The sequence below is a fragment of the Schistocerca nitens genome, chromosome 1, assembly GCF_023898315.1.
Source record: "Schistocerca nitens isolate TAMUIC-IGC-003100 chromosome 1, iqSchNite1.1, whole genome shotgun sequence".
Taxonomy (NCBI): domain Eukaryota; kingdom Metazoa; phylum Arthropoda; class Insecta; order Orthoptera; family Acrididae; genus Schistocerca; species Schistocerca nitens.
This window is the reverse complement of record NC_064614.1, coordinates 893,699,608-893,701,099: the sequence shown is the minus strand read 5'-3', so window position 1 is coordinate 893,701,099 and position 1,492 is coordinate 893,699,608. Positions and strand designations below refer to the sequence as shown.

Here is a 1,492-nt window from a genome sequence, read left to right as displayed (position 1 = left end):
AGTCGAGATTTTACGGGAAGAATACTGTGTAAATGCTTTTGGTTATTTGGAAACCAGAAGCGCCTATGTTCGAAATCGCAGATAAACATAAAAACAGGGACTTCGTCAAAAGCAAGCGAATATACAGCAATAGAGGGGGTGCCAACGATGCTTACAAGAATGATTTATTTAGTGTTGTCCAAAACTCAAAGATAGTATTGAACTCTAAAAAGAGCAGAAGAGTGGTGGAATACCACATAGATACGACTTATAAACGACTTGTATGTAAATAAAGTAATTATTAGGCCTAACAAACAGTTCAACAAGATATGAAAAATTTATCAAAGCACTTAGTTTTTACCTGTTGACTGTCTGCAAATACACAGTTGCACAAGGCATGGAAATGTTCACAGCAGCTGGCAGAATAAGAAATAATGTGCTTCAAACAGCAGAACCAACTACAACATGCCAACCACAAACAACAGCACAGCAACAAACACCAACTGCAGTGGCACAAGTACCAAAATGTACAGCAAAAGCCGAACAATGCACAGCCAATTCACAACCTAGAGCTTTTTCAGGAGAGCCATCACCAGTGGCAGTGAAACCAGGATCAACTAAAGCACAACATTATCATCAGAAGCAGCAGCAACAACAAAAGAAACATCGTCACGCCAACCAACAGCAGAACCACAACCACCATCAGTGGCAGCAACAGAACCACTGTCAACATTGGCAACAGCATTTGCATCACCAGAATAAGTATCATCAGGAACACAGACGACAAGAGAAGAAGCAACAGCGACACTAACAACGGAAAATGCAACATTAATAATGATAGAAGGAACTGGAGCCCATCATATTCCCTTTAGAAGAGAAGTATTTCACCACCAAGCCATCTGAAGGATTTGTTAGTACAAATTGGTGTGAAGAAAACAATGAGGTAAGAAATGTATGAAAAGTTATGCTCACACAGATTAATAAAAGTTAAACAAAGCACATAATGCAATGGAATATAAATGGTTTGAAGGCAAATAATACCAAAATTGTAGAACTACAAATAACCCTTAATAAAAGCAAAAATACCACAGCTGTCTACTTAAATGAACATTAGTTAGTTAGTGACTTCACAGAAATTTTCAATAAACTAGAATATTTCAATGTGGCAAGCAGCTCTTGCAGAAGAGAGAGATGCCATGGAGGCTCATGCACACTTCATGATACCTGCTTAACTAGTGAAATAAAGACAGATTTTGGTTCCTCAAATGAGGAGTCTCTTTTTAAAACTGCTGTGTTGAGCTAAAAGAGAAGACAATAATGCTCATATCAATATACCCGGTCAGACTGAACGCCTTAGACACACTGTCCAGCGCATGCAGCAAGGTGGAGGTTCCCTGCTGCTTTGGGATGGCATTATGTACGGCCGGCGTACGCCGCTGGTGGTCATGGAAGGCGCCGTAATGGCTGTACGATACATGAATGCCATCCTCCTACCGATAGTGCAATGATATCA

General features: G+C 39.9%; 1 protein-coding gene across 1 annotated transcript; it reads left to right on the top strand.

Annotated features, from left to right (window-relative positions):
* Positions 1 to 376: 376 nt before the first annotated feature.
* On the top strand, positions 377 to 790 carry LOC126210911 (sex-determining region Y protein-like). The gene has a single exon (XM_049940001.1). It carries the CDS (start codon positions 377 to 379, stop codon positions 788 to 790), a length of 414 nt encoding a protein of 137 aa, XP_049795958.1.
* The last annotated feature ends 702 nt before the right edge of the window (positions 791 to 1,492 follow it).

Excerpts from the sequence above, each read along its gene's own strand:
- LOC126210911 (XM_049940001.1), top strand. The coding sequence starts at position 377 with ATGGAAATGTTCACAGCAGCTGGCAGAATAAGAAATAATGTGCTTCAA.